Raw genomic sequence first — 19704 nt, 5'->3', positions numbered from 1 at the left:
GCTGAGAGATATTGGTTTCCATGAAATCATAGGACTGGAAGAGACCTTGAGAGGTCATCTAGTCCAGTCCTCTGCACTCAAGGCAGGACTAAGTATTATCTAGACCAGTGGGGGCTGCAGGAAGTGGCGCGGGCTGTGCTGGCTGCCCTTCCTGCAGCCACCATTGGCCTGGAGTGGTGAATCGCGGCCAGTGGGAGCCGTGATTGGCTGAACCTGTGGACGTGGCAGGCAAACAAACCAGCCCGGCCCACCAGGGGCTTTCCCTGAACAAGTGGTGGCCCTAGTTTGAGAACCACTGATCTAGACCATTTCTGACAGGTGTTTGTCCAACCTTTTCTTAAAAATCCCCAATGATGGAGATTCCACAACCTCCCTGGGCAATTTATTCCAGTGCTTAACCACTCCAACAGGAAGTTTTCCCTAATGTCCAACCTAAAGTGCCCTTGCTGCAATTTAAGCCCATTGCTTCTTGTCCTATCCTCAGAGGTTAAGAAGAACAATTTTTCTCCTTCCTCCTTGTAACAACCTTTTATGTACTTGAAAACTCTTATCATGACCTCTATGAGTCTTCTCTTCTCCAGACTAAACAAACCCAATTTTTTCAATCTTCCCTCATAGGTCATGTTTTCTAGATCTTTTATCATTTTTGTTGCTCTTTTCTGGACTTTCTCCAATTTGTCCACATCTTTCCTTAAACATGCTGCCCAGAATTGGACACAATACTCCAGTTGAGGCTTAATCGGCGTGGAGTAGAGCTGAAGAATTACTTCTCATGTCTTGCTTACAATATCCCTGCTAATACATCCCAGAAAGATGTTCACTTTTTTTGCAGTAGTGTTATATTGACTCATATTTAGCTTGTGACCCACTATGACCCCAGAGCCCTTTCTGCAATACTCCTTCCTAAGCAGTCATTTCCCATTTTGTATGTGTGCAACTGATTGTTCCTTTCTAAGTGGAGTACTTATTGAATTTCATCCTATTTACTTCAGACCATTCCTCTAGTTTGTCCAAATCATTTTGAATTTTAATCCTATCCTCCAAAGCACTTACAACCCCTCCTGGCTTGGTATCATCCACAAACTTTATAAGTATACTCTCTATGCCATTATCTATATCATGGATGATGATATTGAACAGAACTAGACTAAGAACCGATCCCTGCGAGACTCCACTCATTATGGCATTCCAGCATGACAGTGAATCACTGATAACTACTCTGTGGGAACAACTTTCCAACCAGTTATGCGCTCACTTTATAGTAGTTCCATCTAGGCTATATTTCCCTAGTTTGTTTATGAGAAGGTCATGCAAGACCGTATTAAAAGCCTTACTACAATCAAGATATATATAATGTTTGGAAAGGTTTTGGGGTGAGAGAAAGACTCGTAGACTTTACGGTCAGAAGGGACCATCATGATCATCTAATCTGAGATCCTGCACATCGAGGTAGTGAATGTCCTCACTTCCACTGGAGGAGAGGGGGAAACACAAGAGACTCTAGCTCAGTGGGTGCAGCACTGGCCTGGGATGTGGGAGACTAGGTTCAGGTCCTTTCTCTGCCTGATTTGGGGTGCTCTGGGATGAAAACTCTGCTCTAGAGCAGGGAGCTAAGCTTGGATCTCTCAAGCCAGTGCCCTACCCACCTTACTATAAAGTGTGACGTGATGCAAAACCGTTTGAACAAAAACTTTGGAAGTTACCACAAAATGGAGTGGTCCTCCAGTCAGCTCTAATTTGATCAGTGCTCCTCCATGCTAATTAGGTGTGTGCTTTAAAACCTTGGAGCTGAAATCTACTCCACCTCTCACCAAATTCCTTCATTACAGAATGAGTTGGTTTAAACTGTTTTTGGCAGTAGACTTATTGGACTATTGGTCCAAATTCAGATCTAATTTGTGTACCAATGTATATCTGGAATAAATCCATTAGCCAGAGTGGTGGTGTTCCACATGGACACCGGTCTCATTGAGAACACAAACACACATATTTTGTGTGTATCTTGCCTTCCATCCATCTGTCCATGTCTGGGTATGTATACATTAGCTTATGTCTATGTAACTTTGTGAGGTTTGATTTTTGCCCTCTACCAGCATGCACCTCATGCGCTGGTTTGTATCTTTTGAAACGACGTGTTTTTTGTATGGTTTTATGGGCACAGATTGTCGGGGTGGGGATTTCTGTGTTTGTGTTTTGTGTGTCACTATTTTAGCCTCTTCAAACTGTATCTGGTCTCTCTTCCAGGACACTCATGGGACCATATGGAATGGATCGAACAGTGCACTGCATTGATTTCTATGACTGTGCAAATGGGCTTGGTGAGTACTTTGTGTATGTGCAAGCATCACCCTGGGATATTGGAGAAAATGCACCATCAAATTTCGCTTCCAGCATCTTGAATGGGGACCTCCTCATGCAGGTACAATGCAGAGGACTGTGTCTTCTTTTGAATAGCTTCTAGAGTGTGTAAGGGAGCTATACCCTTAAGACAGTGCTGGTCTTGTAATTAATACACAAGAGTGGGTGGTGAGACCTGGATTCTATTCCCAGTTCTGCTACAAACCTCCCAGATCACCTTGGACAAATCACTGAGGCCCAAAATGTCCACTAATTGTTTTGTGTACCTCCATTTTTGAGTGGCCAGCCAGAGACACCTTGATTGGGGCACCCAAACTAATATTTGTTAAATGTCAGTCTTTATCTCTCTGAGCCTCAGTTTCTCCACTTGTGTAATGGGCAAATACATATTTCTCCACTGTTGTAAAATATGCTGAGATCTCTGGAAGAAAAGGATTTTGTAGGTGTATTATTTTTATTATATGCTCAATGACGGGAAATTGAATTTAGACAAATTCAGACTGGAAATATGGTGCAGTTACTTACTAGGGAGGATGTTACTCACTGGAACAACTTACCATGGGATATGGTGGATTCTTCATCACATGGAGACTGTAAATCAAGAAGGGATGTTTCTCCAAAAGATACCCCCTATTTCAACCAGAATATGAGCTTGATTCCAGATCACTGGGTGAGCTCCTCAGGGCTGGGCTATGCAAGAGGTCAGATTAGATGGTCATAATGGTCCCTTCTAGACTTAACATCTCTGGATATTCTCTGAAAACAGTTAGGATTTGGCATTGGGTGAATCAAAACGTGGGTTTGAGACCACAGAAGGACTGTATTTCACAGAGGCAGTGAGGTGCAAATGACCCTCTTCTTCCCCACAAGCCCTTTAAAACAAATGAAAACACAAAGCTGTCCTGAACACGTAGCCGTTGCTCAGACAGATGCTCCTCTTGACTTCAGTGGGAGCAGGGAGGCCAGCACTGAGCGCTTGTGAAAACCCCACTCTCTCTGAACACCAGTCTGGCAGTGGGGCTGTCACCATGCTATAGCCCAGCCAGACATGTCCCGTCTTTGGCAGCTAGCTGGCACCCCCTTTTCCACTCAGTGATGCCTGAAGCCAGACTATGGCTGTCTACTGCATGGGTGTGCTGGGAGGAAGTACATGCCATAAATGCTCTGCTCCTTGGGCACCCATGCAGGGCCAGCCGCAACTTGACCTGTTCTCCCTGTTTGTTAGATTGAACTCTGACCTTCACACGAGGTGTGGATGGGAGGTCCTGTTTCTGGTGCCTGGCCAGCTGCAGATTATCCAGCTCCCAGTGAAAGGTGCCATGAGATAGTTTAAAGTAACCTCGTATTCCCCTCTCTTGCCACAAGCAGAGTCTGCAGTGCTGCCCAGGAGTTCAGAACTGCTGCTCTAGCCTCCTTCGCAGACATTACCTTGGCAGCATACATTTAATGGCTTGGAAGTGCTTTGTAACACTTACACTTTGAAAGGTAGGACAGAAACCCAAATTCTATTCTAGTCTCTCTTTCTGCTCATTATTTTCTGAAATTGAAATATTAGTTCACCTGCATCCTGGAATGCTACCTTCAACAAAGAGAATCACCTCTGTTGTTATAACTGAGGTGTGTGTATAATATATGCTGCATAAAAGCTTAATATCATATAGACAGATCTTCAGCTGGTGTAGAGTAGCAGAGCTTGGAGCTAGCTGTAAAATATTTTTTTGCCCTCCCCCCCCCCCCCCAAAAAAAAAAAAAAAAGATTTTTTTGGTCACATTTCCATGAAAAATTTTGAGGGTTTTTTGGTCCAAAAAAAAAAAATCAAAATATTTCAGCCAAAAACTGAAATATTTTGATTCTGAAATGGTGCTGCGGTGCATCATGGGAGTTGTAGTTCTGGTGCCTCATGCTCCCATTCTTCTCAATGGGCTCGGCTTCATGGTCAAACCATGTCTCCCATGAGGCACCATGCACCTCTTGGTGAGAAGAGGCAGTGCATTGTGGCCGTGGTACATCATGATAGATGAAATCTGGCTGAGGAACCTGGCCTGTGGAAGAGAATGGGAGCATGAGTCACAGGAACTACAATTTCCGTGAGACACCACTATGGCATTTCAGAATCAAAATATTTTGACTTTTGACCAGTTTTCAGTTCTGTGCTTCAACAACGGAACCCCCCCCAAAATAGAAATTGGCACTTCTTATGAAAATTTTTAATCAAAAACCCAATTTCCTGTTGCAAAAGAGCTCGCATGGAAAACTTTCACCCAGCCCTTTGAGTCAACTTATCCTAATTTACACCAGCTGGGGATCTGACCCATAGTTTAGTTTTTGAAAGCATGGAGCTGTTGGCTAGGATGCGGCCTAAGGGAGTGGGGTGGAGGCCAAAGTTGGCCACTAGCATAAAGTAGAACTACTTTACAGCCCAGAGCAGCTGCAAATCCTCATCATGGAGGGTGAGAGCCAGAGTCACACACGTTATCTTCTGTACGGTGCATACTTTAAAAAGAAAAAAAGATTAAATGACAACAAATCCATCTGAATTCATGATGGGGAATAATCAGTGAGACTCTTCAATAATCATAGCCAAAGAGAGAGAGGTGCTAAGAATTTCAGCTCAGCAGATGAACTAGTAAGTGGAATTCCAGCTCTCCTGAGAAACTAGCGAACGGCTGTTTGGGAGCTGTCTATTTTCAGCCATCTGAGTGAGCTGGTTGACAGTTGTGATGTCATCTCCCCTGAAGGAATAGGTCTGCTTCCTTGGAGCTTCTACTCTGTAGATGGGCTAACCTGTGCAATGATTGGGAGCTCAGAGCATTTCCATTATCCAGTGGCTTGGAAATTTCAGCTCCATAGATGAACAAACTTGATTCAGTTGCTGGGACTGGAGCTCTGGGAATGGACTAGGTAGGTCAGTGACTAGAAGCTAAGTAGACTGGCTAGCATGCATTAGCCATTCACATGTCCATAAATTATATACTCGATCCATATGTTGCTATATCACGTTCTAAAACTCTATCTCTCCGCCAAACTCTACCCAAGAAGGGGCAAGAGGCCTTTGTAAATTGTTGCAATATGATGCAGTTGGCAGTACTGAAGTCTGGTGATTCAGTTTCCAGTGCAGTCCTTCAGCTTTTCTTCATGTTCTGTTGTGGGATGAGCCATGGATCATATAGTCAGGTAAACTCATCCAAGCGAAGTAGCACACTTTTTTAAAAAATCACTCTTTCAGCCAGAAACAAGAGCAATAAAGTCATTACAAGAGTACAGTACTAAAGCTAGCTCTTAGCTCAGGGGTAGGCAACCTATGGCACGTGTGCCGAAGGCAGCACGCGAGCTGATTTTCAATGGCACTCACACTGCCTGGGTCCTGGCCACCAGTCCGGGGGGCTCTGCATTTTAATTTAATTTTAAATGAAGCTTCTTAAATATTTTAAAAACCTTATTTACTTTACATACAACAGTAGTTTAGTTATATATTATAGACTTATAGAGAGAGACTTTCTAAAAATGTTAATTTATTATTGGCACACGAAACCTTAAATTAGAGTGAATAAATGAAGACTCGGCACAGCACGTCAGAAAGGTTGCCGACCCCTGTCTTAGCTAGTTCTACAGGGCTCAGAATTCTTTGGAAAAGAAAGAAGCACCCGTGAATCATAGCCTTAACTCCTAACCTATTAATGGGCCAAATTCTGAACCTGGCATAATTCCAGAGTAACTACATAGATTTAAGTATTAGTCCAGACTTACACAAGTGTAAGAGATCAGATCTAAGTACTAGGTCTGTTCTGTGGCTTTAACTTGAAACCCAAACAATCCCAAATGAAAGTCCAAATGCTCCTTAAATCGTAACTTTTAATTAGGAATAGTTCTCAGAGGCAAGTGACAGTTAAACAGCATTTCTCAGAAAAGCTGAGATCCAGTGATCCTTACTTTCATCATCTTAGAACTGAGCTGAGTGTGATTCACCTGCAACCTGTCCCTGACCCCAGACAGAAAAGAAGCCAGAGACTGCAAGAGTAACAGAGGGAGTAAGAGAAATATAACTGAACACTGTCAGCTTAGACGTCGAACAGGAGTCTGCTCCACTGTGTCTAAGAGCAGGAATAAAGGTCACAATCCTGAGGTTTGGTGCCTGGGATGGAAGACTGAGCAATGCATAAACGTGTGGAAAGCACTCAGTTTTGAGCTGCGGATCACAACCTAGGCAACAATAATAGTTAGTTAGCCCTTACAAAGTACAGTTCATCGACCCAGCTGGATACCCATGACCACCTCTGTTCTACAAATTGGGGAACTGGAGCACAACGACTGACTTTGCCCAAGGTCACGTAGCAGATGCGGCAGGGCAAGGGCTTGAAACCAAGTCTGTTGTTTGTTTGTTTGGTGCCTGATCCAATAGACCTCAGTGTCTGTTTGGCACCTAGTTGTTGAGCGTCACTGAAAGCCACTGGGGAGCGTGACTGCTAGACTAAACAAACAGCTTATCTAGGGACCCCTTGACCCATAGTGGAGATGGAGATCCAGGAGCCCTGTGAGATTATAGGCCTGAGGATTTTTTCCAATGGCACTGGAGGGAACAGAGTTTGATGCAAAAGAGCAAGTCCAGGGTCTGAATTTTGAAATATACTGTAAAGAACCTCACACAAATGCTCTCTGGGTCATTCTAAGCTCTACCCTGACCTGGACTTTCCTCCATAAACCTTTACTCTGCGAAAGAGAAACCATCGAGGACACCCATACCAAGTCCAGGACCTTTGCCAGAAAAGAAAGATTAAAGAGATCCAAAATAGGCTAGATTATCAGGCCCTAAGTATTACTTAATAAGCATTATTCTGGGACACCGATGCTATCAAATTAAAGGGGCACTGTCAATTTAATTTTGGTCCCAAATATAAGTTGGGTTAAAATAACTCTTTCTTTCTAAAACCTAAAAGGATAATAGAAATGTTTCCACAATTTACAAAAAACGCCCTCTCATCTACACAGTTGGCTTTTAATTTAGTGTTTAACACCCAAACAGAGTTGCACTAAGAACCTGAAAGTGAAATGAATAGTAAATAAAAGGGAAATGATTGTCGTGGACTATCTTTGTTCAATCCAGGGAAATGCAAAATTGACTAAGCCCATATACAATGACATGTAAACCAGAATTTAAAAATTCTTTTCCTTCTAGAAGCTGTTGTTAATAACACACTCTAGGTCAAACAAACATTTGTTCACAATTTATGATTTTTCAATTGACTGAATGGAACTGATGTTAAAACCTTAAAGGGATAAACACCTGTTTGCATAAGCTTATAACTTATTCCCTGATCTTGCAAATATTTATGAGCATGCTTAACTATATTGTCACTGTTGCCAACCACAAGCATTCAAAAATCATGAGTCAAGCCCCCCCCCCCCAAATCAGGAGATTGGCCTAAAAATCATGATTTAAATAATAGTAAACGTCAGGATAGGTTTATCTCCTGGTTTTGGAACCATAGGGTTCAGTTGCTTCACATTCTCAAGAGTCCCTCTGCAACCATGAGGACTAGATATTTATTGTTGTTTTAAATGAAAACTGAGATTTTTTTGCAATCACTTGAATCTAGGAGCTGGGGCATTAAGAAAATCTTCAAATATCATGAGATTGGTGATAAAATCACCAGAGTTGGTGCAGTGCCTTGAGGTCAAGTGAGCAAATCTTTACACATCACTAGCTAACAAAATTCTCCTTGTTCTGGAGGGTGAGTTCTCAGTTTGGGTGCCATTGTGGTGGTTCTCTTTCTCTCTCTCCTTTTTTTTTTTTTTTTAATCCCATCTTGTGAAAAGCTTCAGTTGGCATTTTCCTGCTTTTAAATGGCCAAAATAGTGTGGTGGTGGTTGTGGATACTCCCAGGGGCGGCTCTAGGTATTTTGCCGCCCCAAGCACGACAGGCAGGCTCCCTTCAGCGGCTTGCCTGCGGGAGGTCCCTGGTCCAGCGGATTCAGCGGCAGCATGCGGGAGGTCCGCCGAAGCCGCAGGACCAGCGGACCCTCCACAGGCATGCTGCCAAAGACAACCTGCCTGCCGCCCTCGCGGCGACCGGCAGAGTGCCCTCTGTGGCTTGCCGCCCCAGGCACGCACTTGGCATACTGGTGCCTGGAGCCGCCTCTGGATACTCCCCTCCACCTCATGCTCAGCCCTGCACATGCATAGAACCTGAGTGTCTTCTCCTTGGAACAGAACCTGGAGCAAGTGGCCCTGTATTAATGGCTTACTCTTGATTGGTATTTTGGCAGTGGGTTTCTTACTCTCTCCTTTTCCCTCTATGTCAAATAGCTGAGACATTAAACTATGAGCCGTCACTATTGCGTTAACACACTGACTCACTTCCAAAGAACTCGCATAATAATTTTTACCACCATATTGGCCCCATAGATATGTTCACACAATGAGTCCCCAATCTTGGTTGCTTCCTAGTCGCTATTGTATTGATAAACATGATTAATAGATGCTTTGAGCGAGACGTGATTGATTGGATAATGCAAAGCTTCATAATGCATATACACATGCTCACCTTGGCACTTTCCTTTTGGGCAAGGAACTGTATTTAAAGTGCCGATACTCATTTAGTTGCTGGATTGGAATGACTTTGAGGAAGATATTCTGATCTGATGGGGAAAATTCAGAGAAGAATCCCAAATAACCCACCCTTATTATTACTATTTATTTGTACTGCACTAGAGCTTAGTAGCCAGGCCAGGACTCTGTTGTGCTAGGGGCTGTACAAACAGAACAAAAAGAGGGTCTCTGCCCTAAAGAGCTCACAATGTAAAATTCAACTTCTAGTCAATGTGGCGTATTCCCTATTCATCCCTTCCATCACACCTAACATGATGTAACCCTAAAGGCTGGTCCATATCCATGTCTGGCCATGGCTTCTAGAGGCACTGTGGCAAGGAGGAGATGCAGTTCTGAGAGAGAAACCTAGGTTTGGAGTGAGTCCTGGATCTGCCTCCTGTGTTGGGTACCGCCTTCTCGCTGACTCTCTTGCTGCGCTCCATTCTCCTTGCCATAGGTGCCTATGCAATTCCATCTGCTGGAAAGCAATAGGGGGCTGGTGGGAACTGCAGACACCTGTGGGCAGGCGCTTGCACAAGGAGGGGCAAGCAGGGGCTTGCCCCCCAGTAATTGGTGGGGCACAGAACTCCGGCCCCAGTGCTGCAGTGGGGAGATGAGCTCCTCTGTCCCCAGGGCTGTGATGGGGCAGAGAACATGCCTCTCCAAAAGCCGTCAAAATGTTATTCCTGCACATGCCCCTGCCCTTGGGGAAGTGGAGAGAGGCTGGCCTGGACCCCAGGTAGGCTCTGCTCTCGGGGTGAGTGGTGGTGGGTTGGCAGCCTATGGCTGCTTGTATGGTAGTGACGAGCGAGCAGCCCTCATCAGTGCTGAGCAAGCAGGTCAGAGAAGGGCTTAAGCTAGTGGATGGCCTGTTGTTCAGCAGAGAGAGAGTCTTGGGAGCTGGGATGGGAAAGAGGAGAGAGATGAGAGTGGACTCAGTCTCCGTCTCTGTTTAAAGCCCTAGGGGTGGGTACTCCGTCCTTAGGGTTCAGGGTAAATGTGCCGTCTCCTCCTCACCCACTTCTCTGTAGACTGGCCTTGTCCCCCTCTTCATGTCTATCTGGGTTATGTCCTGCTCCCATTTCTGGTCATTGGGGCCTGCTCCCTCTGAAATCAGTGGCACTCTCTTGCTGTTCCTCAGCTGATTTCTGTGGCAAAGCCCTTTGTACCTGTCTTTGCCACTGTAGTAATAATAATTAGGAGTTTTGCCGGTGATTTCATCAGGGCAAGTTCAGGACCACAGTCCTTCATCTTTGTGGCTATCTTCCCCTCACTGTGCATATAACTATCCAGCTCAGCCAGTCACCCAAGACATCGCCCCCTTCTCCAGTAGCTCCTCCATACTACTTCTTACTATGCTCAGCAACTCAGATAGTTCCTTGCTTGTCCATCTTTGGTGTCAGGTTTCCCACCTGCCTGTTTTGTCTTTGGCCACATTCAGCCCTGTAATTTCCATTCCATCATGCATGACACATCCTTTGCACCTGCCCCCACAAATGGGGCACTAGGGCAGGTGAGCAGTTGAACAGCCTGAGTGTTAAGCCACACCAGTGCAAAAGGATCCTATTGTTGTAACATGCTTATCCAAGAGTAGAAATAGGGCTTGAGCTGTGTCACAATTTAGCTCATTAGGTTTGTTTCTGTATGTAACAGGAGACTCTTCCCCAGGGGTGGTCCGAGTCTGCAGGTGGTGCAGTTTCTGCTATATTAGAAGTAGCTGCACATCGCGATGGAAAAATCTCAAGTCTCTTACTACTCAAATTGGGGACAGCATGCAGTGACTAGACCTTTCAAGTGAGAGACACAGACATGGCCCTTTGCACTGCTTTGTTTCTGATTCTTAAGAGTGTGAGTGTGAGTGTGTGTGTGTGTGTGTGTGTGTGTGGAGGCAGAGCGCATGGGGGAGTGAGTGGTTTTGGGGGAGGTCAGGGGAGGAGGTTGTTTTGTTTGCCAATATTGGAGTTAAAGTCGGTGTTTTCCCCTATCAAAGTTTGAATGTGTCTGAGACTAATACTGTGAGTAGTCACTGATTTTAATAACCGGATCAGATTTTCTGCTGACATTTTTGGGGATAAAGGAGGATTTGTAGATACTCTGGCTATATTAAACCATTATTACAATTGATTCATGGACACAAAGGAGAAATGAGTGATTACAGGTTTTTTCTTTCAGTACCTAAACAGAGGAACAGCTAGAATCTGCAGTCCTCCAATACACCTGTGTGTACATTGTGTGCGTGTGTGTGTGTGACACTATAGTTGTAATTCTCAGCAGTTATATAATTTTACCTTATTTCTGTCCCCTATTTGTATAATTTCTACCTGTTGTATTTCTAGCTGATACTGTGTAGAAAGGTGCGTGGGTGACTGTTGGAGTCATCATCAATATAAGTCTAAGTGCCACATAACGAGACCTCAAAGCTCTAGATACTCAGAGGAGACAGAATTCTAGATACTCAAATCTCTAGATACTCAGAGGAGACAGAATTGTCCTCTCAGAGCCTGTTAATCACAGCACTTGGTCTTGGTGGAAAAGAAATTGTGTCCCCTTAGACGTTCAGGAGAAAGGTCTTCAAGTCCTGAAGGAGGCTACCTGAGGCTGTCAACAAAGGATAACCATTTTTCTGCTAGGCAGGAAGGGGAAAGCAACAGCAGAACACAGGTGTCTGTATGGGGGGACTTGGCAGTTTGTAGCCCCTACCCACAGAGCTGGGCTGTGCACGTATCCCAGCACAGAAGGAAGTTTTGGGACAGAGCAGTGGCATGTGGCGTCAAGTGGTGACAAAGTGCCTTGTAGAGGATCTGTAATGGTTAGGGGCACTATTCCAGCCACCTGGCTATTCTGACAGCCAGAGAGGGACTCTGGAACTGTATCCCATCTTGTCGACTACCTCCGAGTTTGCTGCAGTAAGCCCACTCACTCAGGCTTTGTGCGGTGTGGGGAGGAAGTGAATTTCAGCCTGAGGTTTATCTGGTGTTCTGTGTGTCGTATTGCCAACCCCAAGTGTTGAACAATCCCTAGCCGTGCCCACAATCATGATACCTGCTTAAAAATAATGAAGTTCTCAAAAATCATTTTTATTCATCTTTTTTTTGTTTTTGAACCTTTTAAGCTTTTCTGCACAATTGGGAGGGCTAGAAACCTTTGTTTAAAAGCTGAGATTCTCATGTAATCATTTAGCTCCAGAAGATGGGCTCTTATGAAAAACACCTATTATGGAGAGGGACACAATACAATGGCTAGAGTTAACAATACTGCTGTTGTAGAAACTCGTATCTTCTATGAATTGTGCTGATACCAACCCAGACCAAAGGGGGAAAAAACATATTAAAGAAATGTTCCCGGCACTCTCCCATTGCTAGGTCTCGCATAGTGCTCACCGCACTGTTAATGCTTAACAAAAACTAATAAAAGAAGCTGAAGTCTTTCTGTTTCTAGTTAGTAAGAAAACTGGAAGAGACCAGCACACCCTTTCCTCAGCAAAGAGGTTTGTCAACATTTCTAACCATACTCTCTAAGTGCTCCTGACTGTGCGGGGAACTGTGTGCAAGGACAAGAGGATCACATCCTTCATAGACATTTAATGAGAAATTGAAATGGGTCACAGTGTCCTAAAATAAACTAACTTTTGCACACACACACTCCCACCAGTGTACTTTGCCCTCAGGTGGCTTCATTATGTCTGGGCAACGCTCAGAGGCCCGAATACTGCTTGGGAGTGCATGTCTGTGGCCCCTGTGGAAGTCACGGTGAGGTGTGTGTTGACCTAAGGGCAAAATGACCCATCAGAATGAAGGTTCTCTTGGTCTCCTCCTTGCACGTTATGCAGACAGGCATTCCATTCTTCTTCCAATAGATCCCCATTGCTAGTGTGGGAGAGGAATTAATTCACTGCATTTATTTAATCCCGAGCTTCCTAAATGTTGCTCCATCCTCGAGGTCCCTGCTGTGAAGGTGCTTCCTTCCTCTGAATCCAGTCTTGGGCTGTCTTCAGCTCTGATCCATGTGAGTTTCTGCAGGCACAACCGAACTGTGGGCCCCCTGGCAGTGCAAAGTGCACCTAGAGGTGGAGCCAGTGCTTAATATGTGCCAGAGCTGAGCCCTGGCGTCTCTAGGCCTGGCAGTTCATAGTCCTGGCACCTTTGGCTTGCTGCCTCAGTTATGAAAGTAAAAAAATTGCTTGAGCCCTGGCACCTCTTTCATTACAAATGAAGCACTGGGTGAAGCCAGTACTGTAGGGCTCCCTCTGCACCACAGAGGGCCCACAGCTGGTGATTGTCTCTCCAAGAGTAGGCAGCAGTGGCCTCTGAGGAGGAGTGGGCAAAGATCTGAGGAGATGTGTAGACTCAGCACATTTTTTAGGCATCTTCCAATGGCAGGACTCCTCTGGAGTCCCACTGCTTTCGCTTGGCTGGGCATCTTGGGGATGATGGTGGACCAGACACCTCCTGCCACCCCTCAGGGCATGTTCCCCCAGGGATACAGCTGTACCCAGCTGCACACAAGGGTCTGTGCACAGTGTGCCAGTGCAGGGAGTCAAGCCCATGGTGTTCATCCAGCCCTGGTGCTCCCCACTTTGCTGCCGTGGTTCTGTCTCCACAGCGATACGGCTCAGACTGACACACATATTCTTCAAGCTAGCTTTCTAAATATAGTTATTTCGTGGAACTTTGAAAATACTCTTGGCCATCTCACTGGGCAAAGCAAAGGAGATAAGTGATTTAAAATAATCTCTGGGCTAGGGCAGATAATCTCCAATTAATTAATTAATTAGAAGTGTTATTTACAAGTGCCTATTTCAGAAAGATGGTAAGGCAGCTAGGTCATAATTTATGTGGTTTTTGTTTTGCTGGGGATTCAAGATAGCTCCGCTATCATCACTCCAAAATCATGATGATTCTTTTCCAGATGGGCCAGGTATCTAACATTATATCTGTGCCCCTTGACTTCAGGGATTGAGATTAGATTGTTTTATGATGCTCTAGTGTGCTAGGGCTTGTGATATACACGAAGATGCAATCCCTGCCTTAAGGAAGCTTACAAACGAATGTCAGACATGATGTAAGGAGCAAAGAGTAGTAAGATGCTAGGGATGAGTGCAGTGGAGGAAAGACAGGGTAATGTTAGAGTTGGGTTGAAATGTTTAGATTTCAATGAAATTTTCACCAGTTTTTTTCTTGTTTTTATGAGAACTGGTCAATGTTTTAAACTTCAGAATTTAAAAAAGAGGGGCAATTAAAGCATTTCAAGAAAGTTTTTTTCTCTTGTTCTGGTGTCTCTAAGTAACATCAGTCGAATGACAAAGTCACTCAGTGGGGCCACTGTGTAGCATGATGAAGTATGGAGTTCATTGGTTAGCTATAAATCAGTGTTTTAGCTGGCTGACTTCATGTAGCTGGCATGGCAGGAAGTGGGTGTTCCGGGAGAGTGGTTGCCTTGCATCTCTGGAAAGAAGGACGAGCCAGGCACAAACAACTGATAAAATGGGACCTGAATCTGGACCATCCCTGCTGTTGAGTTTGGTTTTGTAAAATTGAACCGTAACTGATGAGTTTTTACAAAACCCAGATCCAGCTCTCCTGGCCCATCAGAAAACAGGGGCATCTGACAGGATGTCAGGCATCTTCCTGCTGTTGTGGAGTATTGTATATAGCAATGTACTAAGGGCAAAGGAAGTCCATGGAATGATTACAATTTACATCCACCAAGGATCTGTCCCTTAGAGCCTTTTCTTGGCTTCTTTTGTGCACGATGTGGGTGTGTGAGGTTGGGACAGGGGTGGAATGGGACAGGGAGGCACTTATACAAACTCAGGGAGCAGCCAGCATCTCACAATTTAACAGTTTCTGAATTCAGAGGGGGAGAACCATAGCTCCACAAACAGCACTACCCAACCCCAAGAGGTCAAACCAAGGGCATGATTACCCCAGTGACTCACCATGCATCATGCTCTCCGTTTGTAAAATGGGGACACAAATCCCTCCCTCCCTTTATAAAGCACTGATAACAGCCAGCCTGCAGGCATATATTATTATTAACCTCCCATCTGCACTGGCTGGCCGCATACACTGCACACTTCTGGAGTGTGTAGTAGTTGCTGCTTCTATGTGTGGTCCCTCAGCCCCCAGCTCCAGTCCCTCTCCCCAACACACGCATGCAGCAGCAGCCATCGGTAGGTTCCTGTAGCCGCTTTGGAATCAATTGGCGTTGTTCATTTCTGGCTGACTATCCTCAGAGGGTGATGGGCAATGGCTCCCCATCCCTCAGAGCCCTCCCATGGGGCATGCCACCTAGATTCAGTTTGTCAATGCTCTTCTTTGTGGGGCCATTTGGAGGCTGGGGAGGGAACCTGGGCTGCGGTGTCTTCAATATGCTGCTGTCTCAGTTCTGGGTCTCCATTTCCTCCAGCCCAGCCAAGGTGGCCAGTGCCATCGCTCAGGGTCAGGGTGAGATGGGTTAAGGTCTGAGGTTCTGTGACCCTAAGAACCCCTCAGTGTCAACTGGCAAAGGGTTCACTGCTCTGTAACATAACTCCTAACATGCCTGACAAACTCTCTTCACCTACCACCCTGCTTTCATGGTATCTATCCATAAATGATGTCATGGAAGATTTTCAGTGAAAGCCAGGATCATGCTGATCATTAATATTGTTGTGTCCAGTCAGATACTATGTAAAAAGTTATATATGTACAGTGAAAATATGTTCCTAAAGCCTGGCTCAAGGCAGGGTTGGCAAACCGGTTTCGGCCAGACAATGGATGTATATTCCCTTGTCCACCTCGGTTCACACGAAGCTTTGTGAGCCAGCCCAATGATAGCCCTGTTTGCATATGAAGTCAACATGAGGATGTGAAGTCAGCCCACCAGGGAATTAACTTTAGGGGTCATCCTGATGCTGGGGACCAATTGTGAGTTTTGGGGGATATAAGGAGACGGCAAAAGGACACCTTTTCATCTGCACCTGAGGCAGTGATTGGGCAGTGAGGTTACATTCATGAAAATGGGATCCCCAGCTGCACTGGGTGGAAGTACTGTAAAGGGCACGTCGGTGAGATAAGAGAGCTTTTAGACTGATGATTAGTATGATGGGTGCCACCTGGAACTGGGGTACCACTTAGCCCCCTGACACACCAGCCTGGGCTCCCTCTCACACTGTACTGCTGTGACAAGCTGCAAAGCCCTCCAGCCTGCACTTTCACCAGCATTCACACAGGCAGGGAGACACCCAGCTGCAGTTACACACAGGCTCTCTAACCACCAGCTTCCCAGCCCGGGACCCCAGAGCAGTACTGTCCTGCCCTGGTCAAATCTGGCCAGTATATGGGTTTAATACCCAGTCCGCCTCTCCCTCAATGTGGAGAGAACAATGCACACATGTGGTAACCAAGCAGAGATTTTCACCAAGCACTCCAGTCAAAACTCACTGATTTTGACTAAAACAAAATCCATCTTTTGTAGTTAATAAACTTAAGTGATTATAAGACCCAGTAAACAGATCAAAGCAGATTACCTGGCAAATAAACAAAAAAACACAAATTAAACTTAATATACTAGATAGATTGGATATGAATTAGGAGAGTCTCACCCTGAGAAATGATATAAGCAGGCCACGGATTCTTAAGGGACAAGTTGCACTTGCTTTACAGCTTGGACTCTCCAGGTGTTTCATTCACAGGCTAGAAATCCCTTTAGCCTGGGTCCAGCACTTCCCTCAGTTCAGTCTTTGTTCCTCAGGCGTTTCCAGGAGTTGTCTTGTGTGGGGAGTGAAGAACCACAGATGATGTCACTCCCCACCTCATATAGCTTTTGCATATGGCAGGAACCCTCTATTCCAAAGCTTGATTCCAGACCAGTCTGTGGAACAATACTTACATCCCAAGATGGAGGCCAGCATCATGTGGCCTGGTTACATGTCCTTGTAGAATCATAGCAGCCATCGCTCACAGGCTGTCTGTAGTGTTCTCAGGAAGGCTCACCAGGTGTGAGATAAGCTTCTCCTATTGTTCTCCCTAATAGCACATTTCCCTGAATAGGCCCTTCCCAACCAGCTGTCTAGACTGAAAGCATTGTGTCTAGTGGGCATTACCAAGGTGTAACTACATTTGAAATACAGGTACATAGTCAATATTCATAACTTCAGATCAAAGTGTTTCATGCATACAAATAAGATAATCACATTCAGCAAATCATAACTTTTCCAATGATCCCTCACATGACTTATCTTGCATAAAATGCATCATAATTTTGCTATAAGCATACCATAATAATATCACTATGAAGACTATAGGGTGCAGTGTCACAGCGTGTTGAAGTTGTTTGTCTTTAGAAACCATCTATGAATTTTGTTTTGTGACAGGAGCTGGATATCACAGGGGAATGCTTCACAGGGGTGCTGGGACTGGAGTGCACTTACTGATAAACTACAAGTCAAGTGGGGGCTGAGGAGATTGTTTGGGTGGGTGATGGGCTGCCATTGTCAGGGAGCTGGCACCCAAGTAAGCACCAGCAAGGTCTGTCTCACTGGAGGTAGGGGATAGCCAAGTGACTCTCAGTCCTGGGTAACCCCAGAAAGCATCACAGATTCAATTGAAACTAGACCCACTAATGGAGGTGGGGTTTGCTCAGGTTCCCAGTGAAGGAGTCTGGTTGGACTCCCTAGAACAGGAGTGGCCAGCCTGTGGCTCTGAAGCCACATGCGGCTCTTCAGAAGTTAATATGCGGCTTCTTGTATAGGCACTGACTCTGGGCTGGAGCTACAGTTGCCAACTTTCCAATATGCCGGGGGGGGGCAGGGGGGACTGCGCACTGCTCAACCCCTGGCTCTGCCACAAGCCTTGCCCCCACTCTGCCCCCTCCCCTGAGCCTGCCATGCACTCACTCCTCTCCCCGCAGAGCCTTCTGCACACCACAAAACAGTTGATCAGGAGGTGCAGGGAAGGAGAGAGCGGGAGGCAGTGATCGATGGAGCTGCTGGTGGGAGGGAGGCACTGGGAGCTGATGCGGGGAGGTAGGGGGCTGCTGATGTATTCCTGTGGCTCTTTGGCAATGTACATTGGTAAATTCTGGCTCCTTCTCAGGCTCAGGCTGGCCCCTAGAAGATCAGGGAGAGGTCAGCTGCCTAAGTTTTACATATGGCCAGAAGGCTGTGACCATTCTCTGTGCATAAGGATCTTGTGACACATCCATACCTTTGTTGTTGAGGAGTTGCACCTTGAAAGACATTCAGAACCAGAAAAGGCAGCTTGCTTGTTGAGCGGGCATCTCACTGTGGGCATGTCACCTGGCATTCCAGGAGCCTCGCTGTTTGCCAGTGGGTTTCTGGATGAAGTGTAAGGTGCTGGTTGTAACTTGAGCTGTTTGAAAAATGCAAGTTATTTTCCATGGGAAAGTTTTAGAAAAAAATCATTTAAAAAGAAATGCCTGTGAATGTTCTTCATTTTTTTGATGGAAAAAATTGAAAACAGAAAAATCATTGGTTTTCAAAAACTTTTCAGTTAAAAAAAGGTTTGATTTTCGAGAACTTAAATATGTTCCTAAAAAGTTTCTGTTTTTTTGAAGAAAACTGAAACCAAAATGGACATTTTTGCAAAGATTTTTGTTTTGGTCAAACAAATATAGTGATATGGAAAAAATTCTGACTGGCTCTAGTTCTAAACTATGAAGCCAGAGTTTTAAACTGTGATGACCTGCCTGCTTCAGAAGCCACAGCCGAGACCAGTGGAGAAGCTCAGACTATAAACAAGAAGAAACTATTAGCACGGCTTTCTCTGTGAGAACCCCTTGACTTTGGAACTCTTGCTGCCCTGGGTCCAGAATAGTCCCCATCCAATGGCCATCAGTTCATCTCGTCACCTGATTGTTTGTTTGTTTGGAAAAGGGTGAGAATCCTAAGGATGATTAATTGATAGAGGAGGAGAATTGTTCCCAGCTTTAGTGTGCCTGGCTTGCTGGCTGCAGGTCTCCTGGGATGGGTGGAATGGCTGCAGTTTAGCTCTGGTGAGGGGAATTTGATGTCACGAACATCCGGAATGAATGAGCAGGTAGGTGTGTGCAGAAATCTAAACAAGGCCACAGTATGTTGAGATGTTTATTGCTGATGAGGAAATTCAGCCACACATCTCCCATTAATTGTAATGAAGGGAAGTAGTGTTGCTAAATCTCTTTGTTGGCTTTGCAAACCTCCATCTAGATCCCTTAGCATGGCATTAAGGTGATGGATCTCCCCCAGAGGCTGCTCAGTAAAACTATCTATTGATTTCTAAAAGCTATCCTGTTGATTGGGATTTTTCAGAGCTGTTTGAGGAGGAAGCCACGGGGCAGAAAGAACCTGGGAGGCTGCTTTTCCAGCGGCGCTACAGCATCCCACGTTGGGGGTGTGGGACTGAGCATTCTTTAGTGTATATTCTGCCTTCTGAATATCCCAATTCCGCCTTGGATTTAGAGCAGTCAAATGTCTGATCAGCAGTGGATCTCTGGGAAGATTTGTTAATTAAAGCCAGCATTCTTAATCCCACTGTCCACAGTCCAGAATCGGGATTTAATGAGCTCATGACAAATCAGTCTCCTCTGCCTTTTCCTGCCAAGCAACTTATGTAGTTCGGTGTTGCTGTGTGTAAGCACCATAAAACCCCCTGCATTAAAATAACATCAGCGATGCCACATTCAGAGGCAGAAATGTGTTGTGGTAGTCCATTAGGAAAGAAGCCGTAAAGCAGGGGATGCTCTTCCTCTGCTCTTCATACACAGAAATCTCTCGAAT

At 45.3% G+C, this 19704-nt stretch overlaps 1 protein-coding gene across 1 annotated transcript in view; it reads left to right on the top strand.

Moving 5' to 3' along the window:
* The window catches only part of LOC127058528 (syntaxin-binding protein 4-like), a 132200-nt gene that overhangs the window by 34010 nt on the left and 78486 nt on the right, over positions 1–19704 (top strand). The window contains exon 2 of the mRNA XM_050968654.1: positions 2245–2318. Within this exon, the coding sequence (XP_050824611.1) occupies positions 2245–2318 (74 nt within the window). The remainder of the gene's footprint in view (positions 1–2244; positions 2319–19704) is intronic.

The sequence above is a fragment of the Gopherus flavomarginatus genome, chromosome 9 (genome assembly GCF_025201925.1).
Source record: "Gopherus flavomarginatus isolate rGopFla2 chromosome 9, rGopFla2.mat.asm, whole genome shotgun sequence".
NCBI lineage: Eukaryota > Metazoa > Chordata > Testudines > Testudinidae > Gopherus > Gopherus flavomarginatus.
The sequence above is the reverse complement of the archived record's forward strand: the minus strand, read 5'-3'. Positions and strand labels throughout refer to the sequence as shown.